Source organism: Chiloscyllium plagiosum, unplaced genomic scaffold (genome assembly GCF_037043375.1).
Source record: "Chiloscyllium plagiosum isolate Xiang-an unplaced genomic scaffold, Cpla_swu_hap1 HiC_scaffold_3, whole genome shotgun sequence".
NCBI classification, from domain to species: domain Eukaryota; kingdom Metazoa; phylum Chordata; class Chondrichthyes; order Orectolobiformes; family Hemiscylliidae; genus Chiloscyllium; species Chiloscyllium plagiosum.
The window spans coordinates 156,498,733-156,525,964 of NW_028270141.1; the positions used below are offsets into that span (position 1 = coordinate 156,498,733).

At 42.8% G+C, this 27,232-nt stretch overlaps 1 protein-coding gene across 1 annotated transcript in view; it reads left to right on the forward strand.

Moving 5' to 3' along the window:
• Nucleotides 1-26,062, forward strand: part of ppp2r5d (protein phosphatase 2, regulatory subunit B', delta) — a 149,680-nt gene extending 123,618 nt beyond the window's left edge. Inside the window, exons 15-16 of the mRNA XM_043687399.2 lie at nt 12,975-13,091; nt 14,487-26,062. Coding sequence (XP_043543334.1) covers nt 12,975-13,091; nt 14,487-14,624 — 255 coding nt within the window. The 3' untranslated portion in view covers nt 14,625-26,062. The remainder of the gene's footprint in view (nt 1-12,974; nt 13,092-14,486) is intronic.
• The last annotated feature ends 1,170 nt before the right edge of the window (nt 26,063-27,232 follow it).

The following is a 27,232-nucleotide window of genomic DNA, read 5'->3' on the forward strand; positions in this document are numbered from 1 at the left end:
TTGTTGTAGTTTAATGAATTTGTTTAACCCTTCAGATTTTTACTGGCCATAGTCTCATTAGTTCATCTGTGTTTGTTACAAATCTTCAGGCTGTTTGTTTTTGGACATTTCTTATCAATGCTGTCTCTATCAACACTCCTTGCAGATACTTTAGTGTAATGTTCCCTCTTGCCTCGGAATAATCCTTTCTCAAAGGTACCATTGTTTCACTTAAATGCTGGAATAGGCTTTTAATCGGTTTGTCCAGCATTTTGTGTCTCAAATATGGGCACCTCCAATGCCATGAAAAACAGAAAGTTAGCACACAGGTAATCGGGAAGGTGAATGGGATATTGGCCCTTATTTCACGAGGGTTAAATTATGAGAGTAGGAACATCTTACTGCAATTGTATAAGATGCTGAGGAGATCATATCTGGAATACAGAAGAGTTTTGGTCCTAATTTAAGAAAAGATATCATTTTATTGAAGACAGTTTGGAGAAGATCCATTAGGATGGTGCTAATTTAAGATTGAGATAAGGAATTTCTTCTGAGGGTTCAGTATCTTTGGAGCTTCTTGCCACAGAGAAATGTGGGACTGTGGGGACTTTGTGTATATTTCTTGATGAGACAAACAGATCAAGGGCTACAGTGAAAGGGTAGCAAAATGGGCATGATGAATGGCAGATCAGCCAAGATCCTGAATAGTGGAGCAGGCTCGAGGGACGAACATACTTGTTGCTTGTGGTTTTATGGTATGGTGTAGAGCGTACAGATTGATCTAAAAGTCAGTTTCTGTCTGTGCAGAGTGAGGGAGGACAGGGTTAAGCAGTGAGATTTGACAGATCTGGTTGCCCAAAACTAGAACTAATCCAGGACAACTGGCTTCTGTCACTGTTCCACGCTCAATTGGGCAGCGATGTGCAAATATGAATTTGAGCCTTCGTGGTCCTAATTTCTTTAAATTTCATTTTTGGGACACTGATGCTTTGAAGGCTAGTATACATTTCCTCTCCTGTAACTTTCCTTGACGATGAGTCACCAGCTTGAACTGCTGCAGTACACATGGTATAGGTACATCAGTGTTAGAAAGGGAGTTCCAGTATTTTGAGGGAAGTGAAGATAAAGCAGAGTTCTTGCTTCCAATAACTATCTAGTGATTTAACAGTAACAGCTTGTTTTTTATAAAGCATCTTTGATGTAAATGTCCAAAGATGCTTTGGAAGAGCAAAATTCCATGCAATTTTACATAAAGAATTGTCAGAGCTGGTGACCAAAAACTTGGTTGAAGAAGCAGATTTTCACTTCAAGGAGGAAATGAATAGAGACAGAGGTGTTTAGGGGGAATTCCAGAGATTAGGATTTAGGCACTTAAAGGCATTCCTTTAGTGCTGAAGTGATTTAACATGGGAACATTAAAAAGACAGAAATCAAATGAGAGCTGATTACTTCTGGGTTTGAAGCTTTGGCAGATTGCAAAGATGAGGAGAGAACATAGAGCTATTTGAAAGCAATTCGATATTTTAAGATTAAAGTATTGACTAATTGTGAATTAGTACAGATGAAGAGTTTGGGACTTTACTGCAGGTTTGGGCATGGACAGCAGAGGATTTGGCTTATGTCAAAACTATGGACAGTAGAAGTTAGCAGTTGACATTGTGAAGTCTAGAGACAATAGCAGCAAGGATGAGGGTTTCAATAGCAGTTAGCTGCAACAGGAATGAAAATATTATTAAGATGAAAATAGTTTTAGTTTAGTGATGGTCAAAGCTCACCTCTGAGGTTAAAGATGGCACCAAGACTGTGATGATCTAGTTCAGTCCCAAGCAGTTCCCTGAGGAAAAAGACTGAGTCCTTTGCAACGGAATACAGTTTGCAGTTAAAATGAAAGGCAATGTCTTCAGGTAATTACAAACAGACAATTTAGAGATTTGAGAGATGGAGGTGCGGTAGAGCTATCACTCGTGAGGTGACAGAGGATCAGTATATATGTTAGAAATAAGTGGGGCCTAAGGATGAACCCTTGGATTACACCAGAGATAGTCTTCTGAAAAGAGAAGAAAAAGCATTGTAGGTGACTCTCTGGCTGCAGTTCATCAGATAAGAATGGAATTAGGTAGTGCAGTCCCACCAAGCTGGCTGTTGCCACAAATAATGTTAGAGGGTGGTGTGGTCAACTGATTGACTTGCTTTCAACCAAATAACGGGGTGAGGTATTTTATCTTTACCGCAGTCCCATAGTAACTTTGAGAGCAGTTTGGTATTGTGGCTGTGCAGAATGAAAGAATTAAAACATAGAGCTCTTAGAAAAATGAGAACAGACTTGGGAAGCAGCATATCCTTTGGAATAGAAAGATAGTTTGAGATTGGCCTGGTAATTTGAGGACAGGGGTTAAGGGGTTTGTTTTTTTTGTCTTGTTTTGAGAGGGGTGATGACAGCAGGTTGGAAGTAGGTGGTGGAAAGGTATGTCTAAGGGGAGATATATTATTAGTCATTAATCAATAACATGTGGACCAGAAAAGGAGGTTAGGCAATCTTTCTTTCATTGGGAACAAGGTTGAGAGAGCAGGAGGTGGGCCTTCTGTATTACATGAGCTTGGAGAACCGAGATGGAAAGTAAACCTGAGAAGGAAACCACCTCGGAAAGGGCTTCAGGTAAGTTTTCTCTGAGCTGTGAGGAGGAAGAAAAGTAGCAGCGGCAGCTTGTTGAATGGTTCCATTCATAGTGAAAAAGAAAGCCACGAGTTTGTCAAACTTGATGACCGTTAAGAAAAATGGACAGTGTATTTCAGGAGAAATCTGCAGTAAAAACAAGATGTCAGTCATCCTGGAACCAGCCTGATTCTTGAAATGGTAGGACTAGTGTGTGACAAGGGACTGGATTGGTTCAGACTATGTTTACTGGGAGTTCAGAAGAATGAGGGGGTGATCTCAAAAACCTATTAAAGTTTTTAACTGGTCGAGACAGTGCAAATGCAGGAAGAATGTTCCTGAGGACTGTTACAAAGTTGAATAGAGAAATTGAGTGGAGTAGATTGGGAGGCAGGAAGTTAGAATTTGGTGTTTGTAAAATTGTAAAATGGGGAAAGCATTGCATGGTCCCTTTAAAAGATTATGTGCTATTTCATTGCTTAGCGACTTAAAATGGACATCTGCGAGCAGCAGCTTGAAAGTTTCAAAGTACACAGAGCACCCAAACTTGAAACATTTGTATTGAAAAGCTGGACAGTTAGTGGAGCAAGCAGCAGGTTTTTAACCAAGACAGTAGTCATTGGAATTCAGCCAATTTTGACCAGGTGCTTAGATACCAAACTTCCTGTTAAATTTAGGTTTGATGGTTTTGACAATGTAGGACCAATTCTATTGTAAGAAATATTGATATGTCATCACGGGTATAAAAGAAGGGGGGCAGTTGGACAAAGACCTCCAGAGCAAGCTGCTATTTGGCAGAGATAATGGATGTCAGCACTTTCGCTCTCGTGCTCTCTCCTCCTTTATCTCTCTGTCTCTGTCTCTCTCTCTCTCTCTCTCTCTCTCTCTCTTTGTCTCTCTCGAGAATCGCTGACTCTCTCAGCTTCCTCTATGTCATAGAGAAAGCACTTCCTAAATAACAATGCTACCAACAACAGAAGGCATTCCCGACTTTTAGAATTAGATAAATAAATTGTTATTTGTTGATTTTAAAGTGAGTGTCAGGGATTTACTTTATTTTACAACTAGAAGTTTCTAAAAAGCAGGTTACACCACTTGTCTCTCACTTTTTACAGATTATGGGGCAAGATGCTAGTCTTTGGGTGTTTTAGGTCTCTGAGGGGAGTCAATCTGACCAAGGACTTCAGAACTAAGGGTCACTGTCATTCATTTAGACTCTTATGAGGAGGAATTTCTTCACCCAGAGTGGCGAGACTGTGGAATTCTCTGCAACAAAAAGCAGTTGAGGCCAAAGCACTGAGTGTTTTCAAGAAGGAATGAGATAAAGCTGTTAAGGTTGAAGACATCAGAGGATATGGGAGAGAAAGTGGGGAACAAAGTGCTGAGTTGGATGATAATGCCTGGCTATATTCAGTGGTGGAGTAGACACAAAAGGCCAAATTGTTTCCTTCTCCAGTTTTCCATCTTTCTATAAGAGAGCAGTTTTTCCAGGTGTGTGCAGAATCCAATGGTCTGTTGTGTTGTCCAGCCAGACCCTGTTGTGAAAAGGTTGTTTTCTTAAAAATTCTTATGGATATGGTCAGCAGTCATTGCTCATCCCAAATAATCATGTAATTCTGGTCGTGATCCTTGTTGTGTGCTCGTAAACTATACTGTTGGACAGGAAGTTCCAGGATTTTGTCCCAGCAGCCACAAAGAAACAGCAATATATTTTCAAGTCAAGTATGGCTTAGAGAAGAACATGCAGAAGATGCTTCCATGTACTTGCTGCCCTTATCGTTTTGGGCTGCAGTGGATATGTTTGAAAGATGCTCTGGAATGGGCATCACAATATGATTGAGGTTTCAATAAATGACTTGGATTCAGCAGGTATTTTGCATCTGCCTTCATTACAGAAGGCAGCATCCCAGAGATCACTTTAAATCAGGAATGAACGTAGGCAAGAACTGAAGAAAATTACAATCACTGGGCAATCAGTACTGAGCAAATTGGTAGAGCTTCCGTCTAAAAGATTCCTGAGTCCAGGTAGACTTCATTATAGTGTCTTAAGAGTGATTAGTGTAATAATTGATTGGTTTTGATTTTCCAGAATTGCCTAGATTCAAAGAAGGTTCCAATAGAAATGGAAAATAGTGCAGGTTTATTCACTTATTCAAGAGGACCTTATTCAGTAAGAAACTGTTGTTAAAGTCATTATAGCAGGGCACTTGGAGTTCAGATTAGTCAAGAAGTGTCAGCGTGGTTTAGTGAAAGAGAAATTTTAACCAGTTTATTAGTCCTTTGAGGATACATAGTGCTTCAGATAAAGAGACTGATATGCATGTACTGCATTTGTGTTTCCAGAAGGTGAATGGTAAGGCACAGTATCGAAGGTTATTATGGAACACTAAAGGTTTATGGTGTTGGGAGAAACCTATTGCCATGGATAAAAGATTGGCTAGTTCATGGGAAATAGAGTAGCCTTAATTGGGCATTTATTAATTGTCAAGATGTGATGTGTTTACCCTCTGAATCCATGCTGGGGTCTTAGCTTTGTATAACTTGTTGTGGTTCTGTTCGCCAAGCTGGGAATTTGTGTTGCAGACGTTTCGTCCCCTGTCTAGGTGACATCCTCAGTGCTTGGGAGCCTCCTATGAAGCGCAACAGAACGAGGACATGCCATAACCCAAAGGACTAGCCACACGACCATACATCAAGAGCATTTCTGAACTGACAGCCAGACTACTGCGACCACTAGGACATATACGAACAGCCACTCTCAGACAACAACTCACCAGAACGAAGGATCCGATACCCAGCGTGAGCAAAACCAACGTTGTGTACAAAATCCCAGGCAAGGACTGTACAAAACACTACATAGGACAAACAGGAAGACAGCTAACTATCCGCATCCATGAACACCAACTAGCCACGAAACGACACGACCAGCTATCCTTAGTAGCCACGCACGCAGATGACAAGCAACATGAATTCGACTGGGACAACACTACTATTATAGGACAAGCCAAACAGAGAACTGCCAGGGAATTCCTAGAGGAATGGCACTCATCCACAGATTCAATCAATAAGCACATCGACCTGGACCCAATATACCGGCACTGCAACGGACAGCTGGAACTGACGACCGGAAGCGGCAGATTCAAACCACTACAAATGCCGGAGGAAAGATCACAGAAGCGCTTCACAGGAGGCTCCCAAGCACTGAGGATGTCACCTAGACAGGAGACGAAACGTCTGCAACACAAATTCCCAGCTCGGCGAACAGAACCCTAACAACGAGCACCCGAGCTACAAATCTTTTCACAAACTTTGTATAACTTATCTAAGTATCTTAGATCAAGGGTTGGAGTGTGTACAGTTGCTAAATTTGCTGATGACACCAAGATAGGAAGTAAATTGTGAAGCGGACTGGCATCTCCAAATCATGAAGAAGACCTGAGGAGACTACAAAGGGATATATGGATGGTTAAAGTGAATGGGCATAGATCTGACAAATGGAGTATGATGTGGCAAATGTGAAAGTGGTTGACTTAAGGGAAGGTTGTACAGGCCAGCTAGTATGCGCGGCAGAAAGGTGGTCTGATTAAAACTTAAAATCCTGAGGGAGTTTGGAACTGATGCATTTTGATCACTTCCAAATTGATTTTCAGGTTTTTTTTTTGAAAAGCCTTCACATAACTGACCTCTTTCCACCTGTGATTGTGTTGAAATCCAAATCCAAAGTGAGACATACAGCATCAGAAGATGGTGAATATGGAAATAGTGTTTACTCTTTGTGAATCGAGAACTAGGACTCACTCTAAATAAGTGATTGCCTGTTTAAATGTTCTTCCTTATGAGAGTCTAGGTGGGATGTTCTTCGGTGGGACGGTGTGGACTCTTGTTGAATGGCCTGCTTCCATACTGTAGGGATTCGATGGCCACAGTCCTGGATTGGGTCTCAAACAACGACGAGACAGAATACAGGACAAGAAAGCTTAGTGGCACAATGTAAAGATGACAATTTCTCTCTCCATGTCAGTAAAACGAAGGAGCTGGTCATTGACTTTAGGAAGCAGATTAGAGGACACACCCTTTCTGTATTAATGGTGCTGAGGTGGAGATGGCGAGAACTTTCCTAGGAGTAAAGATCACTAACAATCTATCATAGAGTCCCACAGCACGGAGACAAGCCCTTTGGCCCAAACTGGTCCATGCTGACCAAAATGTCTGTCCACACGAACCGCATTTCCCTGCACTTGTCCATGCCCTTCTAATCTTTTCCTATCCATGTATTTGTCCAAATGCCTTTTAAATGTTGTTAATGTACCCACCTCAACCACTTCCGCTGGCAGCTCATTCCATATGTGTACCACCCTCTGTGTAAAAAACCAAAATTGCCCCTCCGGTTCCCTTTTATTCTTTCTCATCTAATCGTAAACTGATGCCATCTAGTCCTCGGTTCCCCAACACTGGGAAAAAGACTGAGTGCATTCACCTTATCCATGCCTCTCATGATCTTACACACCTCTATAAGGTCCCCCCTCAGTCTCCTATGCTCTAAAGAAGAGTCATAGTTTGTCTCGCCTCTCCCTATGACTCAGACATTGAGTCCAGGCAACATCTTCGTAAATTTCTTATGCACTCCTTCCAGTTTAATAACATCCTTCCTGTAGCAAGGTGACCAAAATTGAATACAGCCTCACCAATGTCCTGTACAACAGCAAAGTAACTTCCCAGCTTCTATACTCGATGCCCTGACTGATGAAGGCCAGTGTGCCAAAAGCTGCCTTCATTGCCCTGTCGACCTGTGACTCCACTTTCAGAGAACTGTGAACCTGAGCTCCAAGATCCCTCTGTTCCACTACACACTTTAAGGCCCTACCATTCACCATGAAACTCCTACCTTGATTTGACTGTACAAAGTGTAAGACCTCACACTTGCGTATATTAAATTCCATTTGCCATTTCTCTGCCCTCTTCCCCAGTTGGTTATGGTCCTGCAATTTCTGACAACCTTCCTCACTGTCCACAATACCGCCTATTTTAGTATCATCGGTCAACTTACTAATCATGCCTTGGACATTCTCATCCAAATCATTGATAGAGATAACAAACTGTAATGGGCCCAGCACCGACCCCTGAAGCACTCCACTAGTCACGGGTTCCAATCTGACAAAGATCCTTTTGTTGTCATCCTCTGCTTCCTACTGTCAACCCAATTTTGTTATCAATTTATAAAGTAGCCCTGGATTCCATGCAGCCTACCATGTGGAACCTTATCAAAGGCTATACCGAAATCCATATAGACTATGTCTACTGCCCTGCCCTCATCAACCTCCCTGGTCACTTCATCAAATCTCTAACAAATTTGTGAGGCATGATCTCTCACTCTCAAAGCCATGCTGACTGTTCCTCATCAAACCCTGTCTTTCCAAATGCATATGTATCTGATCAGAATCTTCTCAAATAACTTACCCACCCCAGATATTAGGCTGACTGGTCTGTAGTTACCAGGCTTTTCTGTACAGCCCTTCTTGAATAAAGGCACAACATTCGCTCCCCTCCAGTCTTCTGGGATCTCACCCGTAGCTAATGATGATGCAAAAAATATCAGCCAGTGCCCCCATAATTTCTTCTCTAGCCTCTTGTAGACTGACCAATTCTAATACATCTCATTAGGAGAGGGCTCTGCCACCATTGGTATCCATACCATTGACCTCTGATTCAGAAAGCTAAGAGCAAGTTATCTTCATGTCATCAGCCTGAAATCAGACTTTGCCTATGACTCATTGGGGCTAATGCTGAGTTATAGGATTTGTTTTCTCCCAACCAAGCATGCATGCTCTCTTACTGGATTTCAGTAACATTACTTTTGAAGTGATCATATCAAGATTGAATTTGGCAATCAGTTTGAGGGTGAGAAGGGGGACAAGTGTTTTAAATTTCAGTGAGGGCAATTACAGTGGTATGAAGGCAATTCTGGCTAAAGTGGACTATGAAATTAAGTCAAAGCTTAGGCTGCAGCAGTCTCTTGAGATATTTCATAACACTCAGCAAGCATACATTTCGGTGAGAAAGACTCGAGAAGAAGAGTTTCTCTTGGTGCAGGGGTCAGTGTCCGGGGGCAGGGGATTTGGAGGATGTGAGGAAAATATTTGTCATCCAGAGGGTGATGGGAATAGGAGTTCATTCTGGAACTCATTGTCTATAAAGGTGGTAGAGGCAAAGGCCCTCATAATATTTAAGTAGCTCAAGGTTTGCATAAAGATTTGTAGCTCCGGTACCGGTTGCTATAGTTGTGGGTATGTTCGCCACGCTGGAAAGTTGATTTGCAGACATTTCGTCCCCTGTCTCAGTGACATCTTCAGTGCTTTCGAGCTTCCTGTGAAGCGCTGCTGTATTGTCTCTTCTGGATCCTATTTGGTTCTGTCCCTACAGCTTCTGGTTCCAATTGTTCGTTGTAGTGGCTGATATATTGGGTCGAGGTCAATGTGTTTGTTGATGGAGCCCATGGATGAGTGACATTCTTCTAGAAATTCTCTGGCTGTTCTCTGTTTAGCTTGTCCTGTGATCGTTGTGTTGTCCCAGTCGAATTTGTGGTCCTTGTCATCGGATTTGTGGCAGATGCAAAGACTGGAACAAACAGCTCTCCCACAAGTCCGACCCAAATTCTGGATCAGATATGTGGATGACACTTTTGTAATTATTAAGAGAACAGAGATTGAGAACACACACCGGATTATCAACACCATGCTCACAGGGATCAGATTTATGAGTGAGGAGGAAACCAACAAATCAACTCCCATTCCTGGATGTGATGGTCGAAAGAATACAGATTGATGAATGAACTACAAGAATGTACAGAAAAGCCACACGCACAGACCAGGATCCTAAACGGCAAAAGCAACCAACCCAACACACTAGAAGCTGCATATACACCCTGTTCAAAAGGGCTACAACGCACTGCAGCACTGCTGACCTGCAAAGAGAAGAATACCTCTGCAGAGTCTTCAATATTAAATATCCACACAACTTCGTCTGCAGATGTCTGGCAGACGCACAATGTGATGACGACAGAACACACTAGCCACTCTACCTTAGATTAAAAAAAAGTCTCTGAACTGACAGCCAGACTTCTCCGCTCACTCTGATTCATGATGCCCATAAACTGACAGCCACGCTCACCAGGACAAAAGACCAAACGCCCATCATGTGCAAGATAAACATGGTGTACAAGATTCCATGCAAAGACTGCAGGAAACACTAGATAGGGCAAAAAGGCAGACAATGAGCAATCCGCATCCATGAACACCAACAAGCCACTAAACACCACAACCAGTAGTCCTACACACAGATGACAAGGACCACAAATTCAACTTGGACAACACAACGATCACAGGACAGCCAGAGAATTTCTAGAAGAATGTCACCCATCCACAGGCTCTATCAACAAACACAATGACTTCGGCCTAATATACCGTTCACTGTAATGAACAACCGGAAGCAGCAGGAATGAAACCAAATTCCAGAAGACACAGTATAGCAGCGCTTCACAGGAGGTTCCAAAGCACCAAAGATGCCCCCTAGACAGGGGACAAAACATCTGCAAATCAACTTCCCAGCTCGGCAAGCATACCCATGTTTACGTAGTATTTCGATTTGCACTTATGATGCCAAGGCATACAAGGCTACGGCCAAGGACTGGGAAATGGCATTAGAATAGTTAGGTGTTAGTTTCTGGCCAGCACAGGCTCGATGGGCTGAAGAGTCTTTTTCTGTGTTGTTGCTCTCAAAAACTGAGATATTGAAGTGAGCATTAGTCCTCAGTGTGAGGATTTAAGGAAATAGTCCTGCAGTCTGCCATCACTACAGGAGACACTGATAACACCCAGTCAAGAAATAAAATAGGAGGAGGAACTCCAAACAATTGCAATCACCAGGCAAAAGGCACTGAAAAACTATTCAATGTCTGACGGTCGCAGGAAGTGGTTGATGCATTGGATGTGCTTTTCGAAGATAATCTAGTTTGTATCAGATTGGAAAATAACAAATATAACTCTTTTATTCAAGAAGGGTGGGGGCAGAAAGCCCAAAACAATATGGTAGTTAGCCTAATTTGTTACAGGCAAATTGCCAGAAGCTATTACTGAAGAGGTTCTAACAGGGCACTTCAAAATTTTAATACCACTGGGTAGAGTCTGCATAGTTTTGTGAAAGGGATTTAATGTTTGACTTATTGATTTATTTGGACAAGTAACTAGCAAGATAGATAAAGGAGAACCTGCTGATGGCATACTTTTGATTTCCAAAAGGCATTTAGTACCATACCAAAGGTTACTACTTAAGATGAGTGTGTGTAAGGCATAACATATTAGCCTGGATAGAGGAGTGGTTAGTCATGGGAAACAGAATAGGCAAGTATCAATGACAAAGAGACCTAATATTTGGTGATGATACCGAGAGTGCAGGGAGTTTTCACAAGGCTTTAAATAGGTTGAGAGTGCTGGAAAATATGAACTCCTCCACTTTGACAGGAAGAAAAGAACAACAGTACAGGCAGTTCCCAGACTGCAAAGAGGTTCAGTTCTGGAGTCTGTTTACAAGTTAACAAGTCAGAACCCAGAGCAGGACAATGGAAAGCAGCTGTTTGTACGTAGGGGAATTCTTGGAACGTTGTCTCTATAAAACTATAACCATATAGGATCACATTCACAAGTGTGAGCGTTTTTAATTCAGACATCCATAAATTGGTATCCTTTTATACGTTATTTAAATGAAGAGAGATTACAGAACTCGGAAGTACAGAGGGATCTGGTACATGAAACACAAAGCTAGTTTGCAGGTACGGCAGGTGATGAGAGTGGCAATAGAATGTTAATGGTCATTGCAAGTACAATGCAATACATCTGTTGTAAGGAATTTATTGCTGCAGGACCTTGCTGAAACTATATCTTGAGTACTATCTCATTTTTGTTGTCCTATTCAAGAGAAATCTATCGCTGCATTTATAAGCTGTTCAGAGAAGATTCACTTCACTAATTTCCATGGTGAAAAGGCAACCTGTGATGAAAGGTGAGACAGATTGGGCCTATATCTTTGAGTTTAGAAGAGTGAGAGGTGAGGTGGTCTTAATAAACAGATAAAACCTTGAGGGGATATGACAGGAAAATAGCAAGGCTACGCTCAGATCAGCTGTGATTTTATACAATTGGTGGGATAGGTAAAATAAAACTCACTTAAGAATGGGAGGTAAGACTCAACCGCTACTCACTTTCCTTTTGATGGCTTAATCCCACTCCCAAACATTTTACAGCAGGAAACCAATTGGTAGTACAGAGGAACCTCGATTATCCAAACGAGATGGGCGGGCACTATTTCATTCAGATAAGTAATTATTTGGTTAATTGATTTCCTCTGGGGCTCGGGAGTTTTCTGTGAAATCTGCTTCCCGTTCAGGATACTAGGCAAAAGCACGCTGCGTGCGAGACCCCACCCCCACCCCCCCCCCCCCCCCCCCCGATACATCAAGACTGCTGCTACTTTTGTGGGGTAAGTCTCCAAATAGTGCACACAAATTTTTGATATGTTCCACCCCTGCCCTGTACGGGACAATGTTGGAGAGATTATCTGGGGAAGGGGGGTTTCAGGTTCACCCCTATGGAGAACTCTAGGGAAAGTGTGGGGGGAGAGCGCGAGGGGGGGAGGTCAGTCATTTAGAGATGGTGCCTGGACTGTCCAGGATTGTTCTCAGCAGCATTTCAGTGACTCGTTTTTAATCATTGTAATTGTAAACAAAAGACGCAATCAGGGTTGAAACAGCTCTTTGACGTAATGTTTTTATCGGGACCTTGAGATTCCCTTCGCATAATCCGTTATATGGATAATTGAGGTTCCTCTGTACTTGTCATTCAGTCACCTCCAGATTTTCCTGTCCTGCTGATCTTTCTTTTCAAACTTGGATGCCCTGGATATCATAGAATCACTACAGTGTGGAAACAGGCCATTAGGCCCAACAAGTCCAAACCTACCCTCCAAAGAGTATTCCATTTATACCCATTCACCACCCCTATTACTCTACATTTCCCCTGACTAATGCACCTAACCTACACATCCCTGAACACTATGGACAACTTAGCATGGTCTGTGGGAGGAAGCCGGAGGAAACCCACGCAGACACGGGGAGAATGTGCAAACTCCACACAGACAGTCGCCTGAGGCTGGAATCAAACCTGGGTCCCTGGTGCTGAGAGGCAGCAGTGCTACCCACAGAGCCACCGTCGATATGTTTGCTATTACTTCAGTTGAGTGCTCACACCTAAATCCAGCCTTCGATATTCATGTTTGTTTTTAACTCTTCCAGGCCAGTGCGTTCATTGAGTCATCTGCTGTCAGCCCTGTGTTTTCCATGGAAACGGAGACTCCCACTACAGAGGACATCCAGCTGCTGAAGAAAGCGGTGGAGACTGAGGCTGTTCAGGTAATGTTGCAACTTCAACAATCTAGCAAATAACATGAGAGGGAAGTGATGGTGTTAAGGTAACCCAGAGTCCAGGAATAATGTTCTGGAGGGATGTGTTTGGTTCCCAACATGGCAGTTGGTGAGATTTAAAATCAATGAAATCTGAAATAAAAAGCCAGCTTGATGGTGACCATGTAACCACTGTCATAAAATCCCATCTGATTCACCTCCCTGTAACCCTACATGTGACTCCAGACCCACAGGAGCAAGAAATGCTGACTAAGCCAGTGTTGCCCACATTCATGAACCAATTAAAAATACAAAAAACACACTGCAGGCTTATATACATGGGCACCCTTTGTCTGCCAGTGGTATGTTTCATTAGCTGGAGGAAAGAGGGATGACACACTATTCCAGCTATTGATGCTTGGTGAGGTTTCTGCTGTTGTTCAACACCACAACAGGCTGCCAGTGCGCTCTGAGACCAGCCTGTATTTCTGGAGTTGAACTTCAGAGAAGCTCGTGCCCTTGGAAACTGGGAGAATTCTGTCTCCTCTTTATATTTCTGTATTGCTCATTAAAGGTGGATGAGATTACATTACTTACAGTGTGGAAACAGGCCCTTCGGCCCAACAAGTCCACACCAACCCTCCGAAGAGCAACCCACCCAGACCCATTCCCCTACATTTACCCCTACACCTAACACTACGGGCAATTTAGCATGGCCAATTCACCTAACCTGCACATTTTTGGACTGTGGGAGGAAACCGGAGCACCCCGCAGACACGGGGAGAAGGTGCAAACTCCACACAGACAGTTGCCTGAGGCGGGAATTGAACCTGGGTCCCTGGCGCTGTGCGGCAGCAGTGCTAACTGCTGTGCCACCGTGCTGCCCATAGGTATGTAGCATGAACAGTATAGATGCCCTATACCGTTTAATTACTCTACATTATTCTGTTCAGTTGTTGGATCTACAAATTTTGGGCATGCTCCATGTTAAGGTTTGTATATTCCTGTGTGGGATGTAGACATTGCAGGAAAGGTCAGTATTTTTTACCCCTTGAACTACTGAACACTGTCTGCCATATCCAAGACAAGTTAAGAGTCCTTCAAGGGCCGTTAGTGAACCAAATGGTTTTTACAACAATCGACAATGGTTGTCGTAAGACTAGCTTTTTTAATTCCAGGTTTGTTAATTGAATATTTCCCTGTTGGATTCAAACCATGTCCCTAGAACATTAACCTGGAGGTTCTGGATTACTAATCCAGTGACATGACCACTGTGGCACCACCTCCCCAAAGATGGTTTTTGCCCTTTTGATTGACACCAGTATTGACTCACTTTGCTTGAATGCTAGCACACCCTGTACCATCTGGTCCTGGTTAATGCTGATGAAACTGCTATTTCTCCAGGTGAAAGAGAAGATAAAAAAAGAGAAGGCTTTGCTACGCCGAAAGTCAGACCTGCCTCAGGATGTGTACACTATAAAGGCCCTCGAAGCACACAAGCGGCCAGAGGAATACCTCAGCTCGAATCAGGAGGCGCTCTGACGGGCAGTGCCTGCCCTACCCCTGGCCCCAGTCCCAGGATGTTCGCAGAGATGTACTCTGTCAGTGTAAAGCATAGAATGAACTGTTGATCAGTGTTTATGTAAAGCTGCATCCATTCTTTTGTTCCCTGCTTCTTTTCCGTTTTCCCCATTTGTTGTTGTTTCCTGCATCCATCTACTGTTCCAGTCTGTCAGTTGGATGGGTTTATATTTTACTGTTGTGCAAGAAAATCACGTGGACAATAGCAAACATATGATGCCCAGAGACCGCAAGAAAGCAAACTGCTACAAAGGCCTAGAGAAGTAGTTGGCACTGACCCCTCAATTTGTCTTTAGTCTAAACATGGTCTGCATAGTCCCCACAGTTATTATCTAGCCTAAAGGTGGTTTGCTCTGTACCCTGTGGCTCTGTCTTAACCTAAGGCCGATGTGCACTGTCCCCTGTGGCACTGGCTAACCTACGGCTGGTGTGCACTGTCCCCTGTGGCTGTGTCTAACCTATGGCCGGTGTGCACTGTCCCCTGTGGCTCTGTCTAACCTACGGCCGGTGTGCACTGTCCCCTGTGGCACTGGCTAACCTACGGCTGGTGTGCACTGTCCCCTGTGGCTCTGTCTAACCTACGGCCGGTGTGCATCGTCCCCTGTGGCTCTGTCTAACCTACAGCCGGTGTGCACTATCCTCTGTGGCTGTGTCTAACCTACGGCCAGTGTGCTCTGTCCCCTGTAGCTGTGTCTAACCTACAGCTGGTGTGCACCATCCCCTGTGGCTCTGTCTAACCTATGGCCGGTGTGCTCTGTCCCTGTGGCTGTTCTAACCTATGGCCGGTGTGCACTGTCCCCTGTGGCTCTGTCTAACCTACGGCCGGTGTGCTCTGTCCCCTGTGGTATTGTCTAACCTATAGCAGGTGTGCTCTGTCCCTGTGGCAGTGTCTAACCTACGGCCGGTGTGCTCTGTCCCCTGTGGTATTGTCTAACCTATAGCAGGTGTGCTCTGTCCCTGTGGCTGTGTCTAACCTACGGCCGGTGTGCACTGTCCCCTGTGGCTGTGTCTAACCTACGGCCGGTGTGCACTGTCCCTGTGGCTCTGTCTAACCTACGGCCGGTGTGCACTGTCCCTGTGGCTGTGTCTAACCTACGGCCGGTGTGCACTGTCCCCTGTGGCTGTGTCTAACCTACGGCCGGTGTGCACTGTCCCCTGTGGCTGTGTCTAACCTATAGCCGGTGTGCACTGTCCCCTGTGGCTGTGTCTAACCTACGGCCGGTGTGCACTGTCCCCTGTGGCACTGTCTAACCTACGGCTGTTGTGCTCTGTCCCCTGTGGCTGTGTCTAACCTACGGCCGGTGTGCACTGTCCCTGTGGCTCTGTCTAACCTACGGCTGTTGTGCTCTGTCCCCTGTGGCTGTGTCTAACCTACGGCCGGTGTGCACTGTCCCCTGTGGCACTGTCTAACCTATGGCCGGTGTGCACTGTCCCCTGTGGCTGTGTCTAACTTTCGGCCGGTGTGCACTGTCCCCTGTGGATGTGTCTAACCTACGACCGGTGTGCACTGTCCCCTGTGGGCTCTGTCTAACCTATGGCCGGTGTGCACTGTCCCCTGTGGCTGTGTCTAACCTACGGCCGGTGTGCACTGTCCCCTGTGGCTGTGTCTAACCTACGGCCGGTGTGCACTGTCCCCTGTGGCTCTGTCTAACCTACGGCCGGTGTGCGCTGTCCCCTGTGGCTCTGTCTAACCTACGGCCGGTGTGCACTGTCCTCTGTGGCTGTGTCTAACCTACGGCCGGTGTGCACTGTCCCCTGTGGCACTGTCTAACCTACGGAAGGTGTGCGCTGTCCCCTGTGGCTGTGTCTAACCTATAGCCGGTGTGCACTGTCCCTGTGGCTGTGTCTAACCTATAGCCGGTGTGCACTGTCCCCTGTGGCTGTGTCTAACCTATAGCCAGTGTGCACTGTCCCCTGTGGCTGTGTCTAACCTATAGCCGGTGTGCACTGTCCCCTGTGGCTGCGTCTAACCTATAGCCGGTGTGCACTGTCCCCTGTGGCTGTGTCTAACCTATAGCCGGTGTGCACTGTCCCCTGTGGCTCGGTCTAACCTACGCCGATGTGCTCTGTCTAACCTACGGCCGGTGTGTTCTGTCCCCTGTAGCTCTGTCTAACCTATGGCCGGTGTGCGCTGTCTCCTGCTTCTCTCTCTAACCTAAGGCTAGTCTGCAGTGTCCAGTCATCCACCTGACTTTATTGATGGCTGACTAGAGCATTGTTGAGAAATCAATGGTTTTGTTTCGTACAAATCACTGTAAAGGTTAAAAAGTAGATTTCCAGAAATGGCATCAAGTACCTGTCAGTGCTCTGTATTTTTGCTTCTCTCCTATTGTCCCTTTCTCCACTGAACAGTTTGGCCTGATGCTGTGAGATTATTATACAGGTGTCTGCTATTCTCTCATTTCATGTAGTCAAGCTTTTTAGCCACAGAATGTATCACTCTGTCCCTGTCCACTGCAGCACTTATCAAGATAGCAACTTGAGAAGCGTGGCTGGTATACCCTGTACTCTCCCAGTAGAACTGAAGTCAATTGTTTGTACTTAAGCCCCTCTCTGGTAAAGTTACAGTTGAGACCAATCTGGACAGCTCAACACCATACTTTTCAGTGCTGATACTCTGTAATCAAAATGGTTGAACAGGGTGAAGTTCAATTCAGGGTAACTCTTCAGCAAATAATTGGGTCTGTTGCCCTAGAGTTTCTTTCACCCCCTTTATATGCAGTCAGCAGTTATGTAACATTCAGTGAACGATAGACATATGAATATCACACTGAAACACTTCAGGATATGGCAGTGGTCATCCTTAAAATCTGGCACCAGTATTCCCCATGTTACAGTGCTGATGATCACAGTACCAAGCTAACCCTCTGGCAGCACCTTCACAAAGTGAATTGCCTTTTGTTTTTTTTTAAATTTTATGTTATTAACTGTGATCATAAGGACTGTAACCCTGATCATTGCAGGTGTGATCTGTTTCTCCAGCTTCTCCTAACTGCTTCCACCATGTTCCTTTCTCACCAATGAAAATAAAGCATTTGGTACTATTTGATTTTTTTTCCTATTCACAAAATCATGTCAAAGTATTAAGTGGAGTGACAAAGGCTGTTTTCTTACATACTTTAATATTAAATGCCAGGCTGCAGCAGAGGCTGAAGACGTATCCAATTGTTGGGCTAATAGAGTACCACACATTGGAGGCATGTCATGTCAGGATTTTGAGTTTCTCACATTATAACAAGGACAATGGTCATTTATACATTGGTCTGTCGAAATGTGATTTATATAGCTACTGTTTCAGACATAAGCCAATAAAATGGAGAGTCCATTCACCTACAGAGATTAAATGGGAGTTCTGGGTGGGGAGCAAACTAGGGTCTCTCTCAACTCTGGTTTGTATTCAAGTTCCACACTCTTCCCCTCCCACACTGACACTTGCTTTCCACAGCAACATAAGGTGTGAGGCAAGCAATGCATCAAGTTAACAAGGTGGTGGCTGATGGTAGGTGGTAATGGAAACCTTTTCTGGTTTCTTCCCCATCTCTTCTATGTCCATGAGATCAGCTTTCAATCCTTTTCAGTAACTTCAACAAACTTACAGCACAAATTAATGATGTTTTACATTACATGGAACATCCAAGCCCAGTTAAAATTAATTCTTTGTGACAATACTGAAACTATGTTGTTTGATTTATTCAAGGATGTAATGTACCACTAGGGTATAGACCACGCTGGCTATGGACTCCATTATTTGTGAGAGATAATTGTCTGGAGGGCCATCTTTACAGTATTCAAATTTCATAAAGTTGTTTTAATACTGCAGAAAACCTGTAAATAATATTGCTTTGCCAAATTTCCTTCACTTTGATCTGAAATCCATTGTATGTATTAGTTATAGGAATGTACACTGCCCTAGCTATCACCTAACATTAGTGACTAGCTTCATTGGCACTTTTCTCAGAGTCAGAAAGTTGTGATTTTTAAGAGTTTGCTTAAGTAGAATCGAGGCAGAAATTTCATCACAGGCTCATTATGGGAATTGTGTAGAAGTGGAGAGCTGCCAACTTAAAGGGGTGATCTGGACATCCTCCAAGAAAGTAGAATGCAAAAAGGCAAATGGAATTTCTCCATTTATTGCTGAAAGATAGAGTATAGAAGTATTGCTGCAATTGTTCATGGCATTAGTGAGACTGGTGTCTTGTGTACAATTTGGTCTCCTTATTTGAGGCATTGGAGGCAGTTCAGAGGAGCTTCTTTAGATTGATTCCAGAGGTGAGAGGTTTCTGGAGTGTAGAAGGAGATCTAATTGAGTTATGCTAGATGCTAAAAGGGATTGACAAAGTAGATGGAGAAAGGATGTTTTCCCTTGTGGGTCAATCTAAAATGAGAGGTCATATTTAGTAAAAGGGGTGGCAGATTTAAACCGATGAGGAGAAATTACTTCTCTCAAACAGTCATGAGTGAGTAGACTTCCCTACCCCAGAGTGTTGTGGATGTTGGGACATTGAGTAAATTTCAACAGGAGATGGACAAATTGTTTTAAATAGGAATAGGTTGAAAGGCTATGAAGAGAAGGCATGAAAGTGAATTTGAGGCCAAGATGAGATCGGCCATGATTGTATTAAATGATGGAGCAGGTTCGATGGGCTGAATTGCCTACTCCTGCTCTTAGTTCTTATATTCTTAAAGTTAGGGCAATGAGACTCCATCTGCTTGTTATAGATGGCTAAGAACATAAGACGTAAGAGCAGAAGTTGGCCATTCAGCCCATCAACTTTGTGTCTTTCAGTGAGATTGTGACTGGTCTGCTAATCCTTCACTCCACTTTCCTGTCTTTTCCCTGTGAGCCTGAGATTTTTAAATAGTAAGGGAATAAGTTTCCACCTTAAATATGCTTAATGACTCAGCCTCAATAGCCATTTATGGTTTTAAAAAAAAATTCCACAGATTCACTACCCTCAGAAGAAATTTCTCTTCCAACTCTTGTCTTAAATGTGCAACCCATTGTTCTGAAATTATGTTCTCTGATCTCAGATCTTCTGGTGCTAAAAGGAGCAATATATTTATCTGTATCTTGGCCTGGTCTACTTCCCAAATCCATGGCACCAGAGATGTGCAATGATTATTTATTCACTTGCTCAGATTGGAAATTATTAGGAATTTGGTGAGGTGGTAATTACTAACCCCAGTTGTTAAAGAGGAAGAAATCCACAGGAAGCACCTAGCACAAAAAGAAAAGAAATGGAATAATGCAGTATCTCCCAAAGATCTTGTGCTGGAGCCTCTTTTTGCTACTTTATGTAGAAATAATTTCAGAATGAGTTTGCAAATTATCTCCCAAGATTGCTGATGACAAATTCAGGGCAAATTGTGAACAGGAATGCAGGTGCAAATAAGTTAGCAGAGTGAGCAGTCATGACATGCAGGAAGAGAGTTGGAGTATAAGAGTAGGGAAGTCTTACTGCAACTGGAGAAGGTACTGGTGTGACCACATCTGGTATACTGAGAACAGTTTTGGTGATCTTATTTAATTTCATTAGTGGCAGTTCAGAGACGGTTCATTAGGATAACCCCCCCCCCCCCCCCCACTATGAAGGGATTGTCTTTTGACCAAAGACCAAATAGGTTGCGACTCTCCTCACTGGAGTTTAGAAGAGTGAACATTGATCTCATTGATGTGTATAGAATATTCAAGGGACTTTACAGAGTAAATGCTGAGAGGATGTTTCCCTTCAATGGGAAAGGCCAGACCAGATAGCGTAGTCTCAGAATAAATGACAACCAATTTCAGACTGAGATAAGGAATTTCTTCTGTGAGATTTCAGAGTTTTTGAAACTCCTTGTCACAGCGAGCTGTTGGAACAGTCACTGTGTTGATTTAAGGCTGGGATACTCTTAATTGGTAGAGGAATCAGACGTTATGGGGAAAGGACACTGAAGTTGATGTGAGGAATGTTGGATCAGCCATGATCCCTTTGAATGGCAGAACAGGCTCGAGGGGCCAAATGGCCTACTCCTGTTCATCTTTCTTATGGTCTTATAGGTGAAGGTCATTAATCAATATTGCATTATGGGGCAAAATGAGTGAGGGAGTGGTGATGCACAGTGATCTTTATAAGTGGCCAAAAAGAAAGTTAATTTTTGGTTTCGAGAATTTAATGTAAAGGAAGAAAATGATGATGAGTCATATTAGATGTCTGTGAATTTGTGGGGCAGCATGATGGCTCAGTGGTTAGCACTGTGGCCTCACAGCACCAGGGACCAGGGTTCGATCACAGCCTTGTGCAACTGTGAAGTTTTCATGTTCTCGCTGTATCTGCATGGGTTTCCCCCCTATAGCCCAAAGATGCGCAGGTGGGTAGATTGGCCATGCTAAACTGTACATAGTGGTAAAAACAATAACTGCAGATGCTGGAAACTAGATTCTGGATCAGTGGTGCTGGAAGAGCACAGCAATTCAGGCAGCATCCGAGCAGCGAAATCGACGTTTCGGGCAAAAGCCCTTCATCCAGGGATGTGCACGCTAGGTGGATTAGCCATGGGAAATGCAGAGCTATCGGGATAGGGCAGGGGAAGTAGGTCTTGGTGCAATACTCTTTGGAATGTCAGAGCTGGGCCATTCCACATTGTAGGAATTCTATGATTAAAGGTTACAGCCAGGGTATTAATGTGGATTTGTGAACCCTGGTATGGAGATATTGGAGTTAAAGGCTACAATAAGGGTTTCAATGGAATATGCCTGTTACTTCCTCATCAGAACCATGAGGAGGTGGCCGATGTAGTTGCCACAGTCAAAGTGGAAGAACCTCTGAGCAGCTTAGTCTATTGCTCTATTCATGATACAATGCACCATATTGAACAGGTCTGGTCACTGCAATTGTTTGAGGTTCTAGTCATCTCAATGTGCCAACAGTACTAACTGAGGAAAATTAGAATAAAAGTCTTGTGGCAAAATGGTGTAGCCTTATAATCCTGAGAGTATATAGGGACCATACTGTAGCCTGAGGTACATTTTACTGACCAAGGGAGAAGTTATTCTGCACCTTTATGGTTTAGCTTTACTGACCCCATTGCTCACTACTGTCCCAAATCTATCATGTTAGTTCTTGGTAGATGTACAATAATTACACAAGTCTATCCTTGCAATTATTCATTTGATAACCTTTTGTTGGGTCACAGAAGGTTTAAGAATAAACAACTTTCCTTTGTCAATCATCAGACACTTTTTGTTATTTAAAAATGGAATATCTATCTTCAGAGACAATGGCAAGAACTTAAGATATCATTGGGTGGAAAAAAATCTGATGGAACCATTTTTCTGAATGTTCATACAGCTTGCACTTTAAGCCACGTGTGCAGTTATATCATCTCTTCCTCTTGGGACAGGGTAACCATGTATCCCTGCAGTTTCTACAGCTCACTCTCTGCCCCTTCCTCTCCCTTCATTTACTGTCATCTGGCATAACTCCCCACACAGCAATTGTCAGTCTATTTTCAGGATAATTTGCTTTTCCTTCTCACCACCTTCCCCTCCTGAACTTGCTGGAGATATCGTTCTCAGAATAGTGACCCTCAAGTAACTTACCAATTGTTTGTGTTGATCATGAGCCCAGAAGACTCCGCTTGCATCTTGACCCCAGATTTTCAGCATGTCTTAGCTTCAAATGTGAAGTTCATTGGAAGGGATTTTGTCATGGTTCAATTTGATTTGAAGAAGTTTTGTTTTTTAGAACTTGCTTTGATTGTTGACGAGACTCTAGGGTGGTCTGAAACTTACAAGATGGGACTTAGAATAAATCATTTTTATAAAAGGTTCACTCTGGTAAACTATATTGATGGAAATAACTGCCCCAAGCACAGAATCATCTCTTGCCACTCTAGAATAAGTTGATGAAAATTCAGCAGAGGTTGGAATTAATCTGGTTTCCAGAACTGAGGGATATCAGATTGAGAGATCTTGGGATTGTGGTTCATTCAGAAGCAGTGAAGTGGTTCACACTGAAACAGATTTCTCTAAATTAGTATTTTAAGATGGATAGGACATTTGTCTTAACTGTAAGAGTGAGCTTGTAACCACTGCTTCAACTCTGCTGGCAAAACAAAGGGTAGATGAGAATGTATCCAGTTACAAATTCTGAACGGTTGGAATGCTACCAGATTCAATTCCAACGTTGGGCAGCTATCTGTGTGGGTTTCCTCCGGGTACTCCGGTTTCCTCCCACATCCAGTGATGTGCAGGCTAAGTGGATTAGCCATGGGAAATGCAAGGTTGCAAGGATAAGGCAGTGTGTTCTTTGGAGGGTTGGTGTGAACTCAATGGGCCAAATGGTCTGCTTCCACACTGTAAGGACACTCCCAAGAAAAACTGTTAGTAAAGAGCCTGTAGTAAGTGTAGGCCTATAATTAAACCATGAAGGGAAGTAATCAAGTGACAATTACTTGAAAAAGAACAAAAAAAGTATGTACAAAAGTGAGGTTGCAGCTATGGATTCCAATGTGGAATAGTTGAAAGAATCACAGAAATGAACTTTGAAAAAGTCCTCTACCCCTAGGATGACAGCAGGGCCTTCTCAAAGCTACATTTCCTCAATAAACCAGGCCTACATCCCAATAAAATCTTCAAACTGGGCACTCTAGTATAAAGCAAAAGTTTCTGCACTGTTTTTTTCAAAACTGAATCCATTTGGGAGTGATGTAAATATTCTAGCCTCTTCCAATTTCACATTCATTCAGTTTTGGGGAGAGGAATTATTTATCAGCGTTTGTGTTTAATCATGAAAAGGGAGTGGCCATAACTAGAGGTTGTCAGTCTCCACTCCACCTTGATGTATTTTTATGCTTGGCTTGTCTTATGTACGATGGAAAATTAAGCAATATGTTATCAAATATCTCTTGGAGTATACATAATGTCAATGAATCTTTACTAGGACTGCAACTTTTAAAACAATGTTCAGGCTTATTCAGGGAGCTTGTATTCAGTGTTGCACATACTTATGTACTGTATGCTATTGTATTAATAAGGGTTGTTAAAGAGAACAGCTCTTGCCTCCGTCTTCTAACACTACCACCAAATACAAATGTAATCCCATAGTAACTTCAGCTTTTTTTCTCTTTGTGTAATGTATATTTGCAAATTCCAGCTGATCCTTGATCATTCCAGGCTTGGGTGGATGGAGTTATCATGGGTCCAATAACGCAGGTATTATCTTTGGGAATGTGAGTGTGTATTAGACTACAATACCTGCCGGTTTCAGGCCTTTAGGTATCCTTGTCTACACTTGGTTTCTATTTTGACATTTAGTCCGGGAATTTGAAATGATTTTTGATCCGAATCCTGAGGGTGGGGACAAGTCCTTTGTTGTATTCCAGGGATGTTTTGAGAAGTGTGCAAGACAAAAGACCATCTGGACCTTTTTTTGTAGTTAAAACAATTCCCTTATCTTAATTCCACTATCTGTTCTTATTTTTGTTATTTTCCAGAGCTTTTGCCTTTGCCACTTTACTCAAATTTATTTCCAACGTTGATCACTTGCTGTGAAGAATTTTTGTGACACTAGCTCTGAATTTGCCTTTGTCTTGAATTAAACCTGTGTCCTCACGTCTTCCTTTAGTTTGGTAATTTTTTTTGATTTTCCAAGCCACTTACTACTATCTTCTATACCTCAGTATAGCCAGGTACTTTAAAGAAAATATATTTTTGTCTGTTCTGCCCAGTAGAATATTTTGTTCCAATCTATTCTGTAGTTAGAGTGGTGCATCAGAACCATCTGCTCCTCCCAAGTATGGTAACATTGACCAATTAGTAGTGAAATAGTTACCATCCTCTTGGTGCTGAATGGCTTAGAATAGCGTTGATCAAATTACAATTATCGAAGCACAGAAGAGGCCATTCGGCCACTATTGTCACCTGCTTGCTAATGAATATTTCATTTAATGCTATTCATTAGCCTCCTTGTAACCTTCCATGTTGTTCCTGTTCACATTGCAGATTATCTGCCTTTTGAATAGCATTGATTGAACTTGCCTATATTACTCTTTACAGGCAGTATGTGCCAGAGTTTAACCTATTCCTGCAGAAATAAACTATTCCTTGTACTGTTTTTATTTTGCTTCTCTTACCAATGACTTTAAACAAATCTGAAACGAAATGAATGATCTGGAATTGTGGTAGGCTGAGAGAACAAGTTTCCTTGTCCAGCTGATCCCATTGCCTGTCTTGCATCCTAATACGTATTTTGAGACTAGTTTTGGCAGATGCTCATGAGCCTCAACTTCCTGCTTTTTGTTATGGAGCAGAATCACTAAACAGGACATTCAAAAGGCAAGGGAGAGGAACTTTAATAATACTTTGTATCAGTTGCCATTCAAGATTTTAGTTGTTGACCTGTAGGCTCTGTTGCCATCATGTAAAATATGCTCTGAAACACACCTGTGGTTTAATCATCTGTTTCTTGTAGCATTCCATAAAGCAATAATTCAGGTTGCAGTGCAAGTACTTTTCTGTAGTTGCTTAATAATTTCAGTTTATTAATTATTACATTTTAGAATATTAATAGCAGGCTTCTTGAAGTAAAGCCTGCTTTAAAGCAGACATATGACCTGGCATTGTCACATACTAGTTTGTGTTGTGTTCCACTCAAGCAGTTAACTTTCCACCTCCAAACCACTCAACACTTACCTGCTGCAGGAGCAGTGCCACTTAGTGCAAACTATGGAAGGATGCTGCATGCATCAATAAATCACCAAAAGATTATGAACTTCAATTGGTGATTGATAATGTATCTATAATTTATTTGGCATTGGACTTTATTTCTTTTCTAGGTGAAGGAGATCTTAAACCATTGTGCCAGTGCAGTCTGTCTCAGCTATGGATTAGATAGAAATCACTGTCCATTTTCACCATGGCTTCTGCAAGTACAGAAGTATGCAGTGACACTGTATTAAGTAACCTCCCAAGCTGGAATATTTGAATGTTTAAGATTGGACTTTATACCTGGAATCTTTTTCAGCTTGAACTAACTGAACAGGTATAAGTTCTGTGCCATGTAACTTGATGAACTATAAAAGATAATCAATTATTGACACCTGATTATAACAGGGACCTCTGATCTGTTTTTCAGTTATAGAAAGCATCATCATTAAGGTTACAGTCAAGGAGTTAAAAATGAATAAATAAAGCATTGAGTGTTTTTCAGCCCTGCTGAAATTGCAGGAGAGGAAATACCTAAAAGTGAAATATCTCTAATTTTCTGACTGACACTATTAAGCTGCTTAGTTAATATTTGTACATATGTTGAACTTTATTTTAGGTAGAGTATTACATAGTATTGAAATGTCATATTTTGTACAAATGTTCATGTATGTACAGAACAAAAATAAACTGGGTCTCACAAGTAATGTTACTTTGTGAATATAGCCCGGCTATAATATGACGTGAATACATACTGCGAACAGCCAGAAACCCTAGGTTTTGATACAACTAATTTGCACTCTCCAGAAATTAAATTCATATTTCACTCAAAGGGAGATCGAAGTGAATCACATCAAAAACACCGGTGACGGAAGGTAAGTACAATTAGTGATTACTCTTTATACCCTCCACTGTTAGTATCCTCCACACTGTACTGAGAATGTCAAAGAGTTCCCTGGTTAAGGATTGCCAGTATCTGGCACTTAGGTGATGTGAATGTTACTTGCCACTTTTCAGTTCAAGCCAGGTTATCGTCCCACTCTTGGTGCATTTGGACAGAATGCCTTAGGTGCTGAAGTAGTCTGTGAATAGTAAGAATATTGGGCAAACATTCTCACTTCTGATTTTAAGATGGAGGGAAAGTCATTGATGAAGCAGCTAAAAATGGTTGGGCCCAGGCTGAGGAGCTCCTGCAGAGATGTCCTCTAACTAAGATGACCAATCCACAACCATCATCTCCCTTTGGCAGGTATGACTCCAACCACTATGATTTCCTCCTAATTCCCACTGACTCAAATTTTGCAAGGGTTCTGTGATACCACACTAGTCAAATGCTGTCCTGATATCATGGACACTCTCGCCTCAGGTTCTTCTTGAGCAAATATTGCACAGTAGCACTGTCAATGATTATTTTTAGATTAGATGAGATTACTTAGTGTGGAAACAGGCCCTTTGGCCCAACAAGTCCACACCGACCCGCTGAAGAGCAACCCACCCAGACCCATTCCCCTACATTTACCCCTTCACCTAACATTAGGGGCAATTTATCATGGCCAATTCACCTACCCTGGACTGTGGGAGGAAACCGGAGCACCCGGAGGAAACCCACGCAGACCTAGAGAATGTGCCAACTCCATACAGACAGTTGCCTGAGATGGGAATTGAACCTGGGTCTCTGGCATTGTGAGGCAGCAGTGCTAACCACCATGCCGCCCCTTAAAATAAACGTGTTGGACTATAAGCTGGCTTTAGATTACTTAGTGTGGGAACAGGCCCAACAAGTCCACACCGACCCTCCAAAGAGCAACCCACCCATACCCACTCCCCTACATTTACCCCTTCACCTAACAGTATGGGTAATTTAGCCAATTCACCAAACCTG